We start from the raw sequence: 3,767 nt of genomic DNA on the forward strand, positions 1-3,767 counted from the left end.
GCTCTTAGTGAACCAAAAGCTTCACAGCACCCATCTTGATTTTCCTGCTGTGTAGATTGCTGAACCACTGTCTCCAGAGTCTGAATACTTCTGCCAATTTCAGTGCCTGACTTTTGGTATAAATGCAGAAGAAACTTCAAAATAAAATTGGAGATTTTACTTCTAGAGGGATTTTTCTGGAATAGCATTGAGATACTTAACTTGGATCAACTTGAGCTACACTGTTGTCATTGTTACTTGCTATTGAGTCGATTTTGACTCACAGCGACCCTATGTGTTACAAAGTAGAGCTGTTCCATAGGGTTTTCTTGGCTGTAATCTTAATGGAAGCAGGTTGTCAGGCCTTTCTTCTGGGGCACTGCTGGGTGGGTTCGAACTACCAACCTTTAGGTTAGCAGTTAAGCAAAAACCATTTGCGCAGCCTAGGGACCTTTGTTCTACACTGAAAACCAAAAAAAAAAAAAACCATTTCTGTGAAGTTGATTCTGACTCATAGTGACTCTGGAGTTGACAGAAGGGAGCTTTGTCCTTGGAATGATAATCTTGGCCTTTCGATGCTTGGAAATAAATGATACTTTGAGTGATTTTTCTTTTCCTGAGTGATTTTTCTTTTCCTGCTCTGTTTCATCTTCTTATCTGGTCCAGTCACTCCTGTGACTACTGATGCAGTTTATAGAATGGCAGATTGCAGTGAACAGTGCAGTCTATCACAGTGGGGACAGAAAAAATGAACTGGCCCCTGTAAGGGTGGAATCTATGGCCTTGTCAGAGTCAGTCACAAACAATACCACAGAAATGAGTGTGTAAAGCCTGCTCTGTTAGTATCCTAACACAGGAGAAAGTCAGATAACAGGCAAAAAATTACAATACCAGAAATAGCAAATTAACAGTATTTGTTTTGCTTCCAGGTCAACATACCATCTGACATAATTTCATCTTTTAGGAAACATTGTATACTTCATTTAATTCAGACCTGCAGAGGTACTGCTATTTCTTTGATGCATAATTTAGGAATTTGTCCTTTTGGAAATGCACATTTTAATTATTTTTTAATTCTGTAAGTTTTTTTTATTCAAGCTAAGAATGCACTCAATAAACATACTGCACTCAAAGAAAGACATTCATAGGAACACTGCTAGTTAAAGCTATTGAGATATTAGTTTTTGTTTCCTCCTTTTCTTTTTACATTTTATTTCTTCTGTACTGAAAGGAGTCAATCCTTGGTGTTTTTTACCCCAAGAGAGGTTTATAAAGAAAGGTTTATAAAGAAAGGAAAAGTGGCGCCCGGAAATGGCACGAAGAGTTCGAAAGGTGGAACTCTGTGACTCACGAATGGCCACCATAGCAACGGTAAAAGGGAAGTCCAGCTCCAGCAGGAGCCCGGAGTCCGGGCGGAAACTCTTCTTCCTGTGGCAGTGACTCGGTACCTTGGTGCCTTGGCAGCTTCGGGCGTGGCTGTCCGGAACGAAGCGGGTGCACCGTCACCTAGGAAAGGCGAGAAGGGAGTGTGGTGCCTCCCTCCTGCCGCCCGGGGACACAGAGCCCACCGTCAGTCCTGCTGAAACGGCGAATACCTCTGTGATTTTCCGACCCCACATGTGTCTTCAAAATGGACTAATGCATCGCTGTCCGGCGTATTACTGTTGATCTAATTTTCACAGCGCCTTTTTTCTGTCAAACATTTGATGCTCCTAATTCCTGAATTCGGGTACGCTGCTGAGTACACTGTTCAAGTTCAGAACTGTTTACTTCCTCAGTGGTTCCGCCGAAAATATGATGGCTTTTCGTTCCGGTGTTGATGTGGAATAGCCTTCTTAGCTTATGAAAATGGCCGTGCCTGCAGACGCCGTCCCTTCGTTGTTGCAGTGCCAGTGCCAGATATGCCTGGAAATCCTATTTGAACCTGTAACGCTGCCGTGTAACCACACAGTCTGTAATCCGTGCTTTCAGTCGACTCTTGAAAAGGCCAATTTATGCTGTCCGTTCTGTCGCCGCCGGATCTCTTCGTGGGCCCGCTATCATACCCGAAGAAATTCCCTTGTCAATATGGAACTGTGGGAAACAATTCAGAAATACTACCCAAAAGAATGCGAGCTTAGAGCCCGTGGACAAGACGCAGGGGAAATCGTTGATGACTGTCAGCTGGATCGAGTATTAAGCATGCCTGGAGAATTAAGAATAGAGTATGAAAAGGAGGTGAGGAAGATGGAGGCAGAGCGTCGAGCTCAACAGGAAGAAGACGACAAAGCCAGTGAAGAATATGTAAAGAAATTATTGGCAGAGGAGGAAGAAGAGGAAAAAAGAGGACAAGCAGAAAAAAGGAAAAGAGAGATGGAAGAACAACGGAAAAGGGCTGAACAACTGGCAGGAAAACTAAGCGTTAATGTTTACAGACTCTGTGAGGGAAGTTACTGGGCTTCTCCCTCGAATTCCAGAAAAGCTGATTCGATCATAATCGAGTCACGAAAGAAAAGTAAGAGCTATCAAAGAAACACTGGAGTTATTCACAAGTGTTTGTCACCGAAATATCAGTTTGGGTCAGCATCAGGATCTGAAGTGGTACAAGAAGACAGAAAAAGCCCCACGCCCAAGGCAACCGACATTATAGACTTGAGAAACCGTATGGGGCAAAACACAGAAATTGAAGAAGATATGCCAGCACTTTCTCCGCAAATATGCCTTCGCATTGAAGAACTGGGTGCAACGTCTTCAGTAGAGACTCCAATGCCTCAATTAAGCACCTGTCATTCAGAACAGTGCCTTGAAGGAGGAGTCAAAACAAGACCAAACAATCGTGATAAAGAATTATGTGCTGTAAATCACAAGGAACCTAAAACCAGAGCTCCTTACTCTAGAGAAGCTGCAGTTAAGCCTTGTGGCAACACAGAGAGTGGGCCCAGTATATCTGGTATGACACAGGTAATTGGAAACAGCACAATGGAGAGAGAAAATGAAGAAATTAACCTGTTGGTCAGAACTAACAGTATTTTCAAAATAAAAACACCAGGAATTTACCTCCAAAGCAGTCATGTATCCATGCCTCCTCCAAAAAGAAGGGAACTATTCCCCAGAGCTTCCTCAGACAAAGGGGAAAAAGAAATCAGCTTTACCCAGAAACTGATGGAATTGGAGCATCTGTATTCTGAGAGGCATAAACAAGAACAACAGGACAGGTTATTAGCAATGAAACTTCAGAAAAAAATGGACAAAGAAATGAAGCCAAACCGGCAAAAAGGAACCCCAAATGCATATCAGTTACGTTCTGCACCGTTTTCTCCAGACAATTTACAAAAAGGACAGAAGAAGAATTCCAAAGATGGGACCTTCAAGAGACAAACTCATAGGGAACATTCAAAATCTTGGAGAAGCTCAAGAAATGAAAACCAGCAATGTTCTTTTAAGACGAAATGTTCAGCTAGTATTAATGGAAGAAGGATGCCAAATTCTGCTAGAGATCACTGTAATGTATCTGAAAGTATCCATTCCCCACAGTCTAGTAATTCATAGAAAAATATTGTTCAAATGTTTCAGAGATACAAAAAGTAATGCTTGGGTAAAGGTATGTTTTGTGATCTAGTAAGCCAGGATTGTGAAGCTCCCTTTTTTGTTATAAAAGCTTTATGAATAAATTTTCTCTGTAGTTTGTACCCATTGTCCTTAAGGGACTGTGTGATTACAAGGGAAGAATATACTAATGTGTTTTTGCAAAGCTTAGTGTTTAGCAAGGGTCCCAATGCTTTCCATCATTAATAACTGTGATATATATT

At 41.8% G+C, this 3,767-nt stretch overlaps 1 protein-coding gene across 1 annotated transcript; it reads left to right on the top strand.

Moving 5' to 3' along the window:
* Window positions 1-1,827: 1,827 nt before the first annotated feature.
* On the top strand, window positions 1,828-3,507 carry LOC126069384 (E3 ubiquitin-protein ligase RNF168-like). The gene has a single exon (XM_049872712.1). The coding sequence runs from the start codon at window positions 1,828-1,830 to the stop codon at window positions 3,505-3,507; it is 1,680 nt and encodes a 559-aa protein (XP_049728669.1).
* The last annotated feature ends 260 nt before the right edge of the window (window positions 3,508-3,767 follow it).

The sequence above is a fragment of the Elephas maximus genome, chromosome X (assembly GCF_024166365.1).
Source record: "Elephas maximus indicus isolate mEleMax1 chromosome X, mEleMax1 primary haplotype, whole genome shotgun sequence".
In the NCBI taxonomy this organism is placed as follows: Eukaryota; Metazoa; Chordata; class Mammalia; order Proboscidea; family Elephantidae; genus Elephas; species Elephas maximus.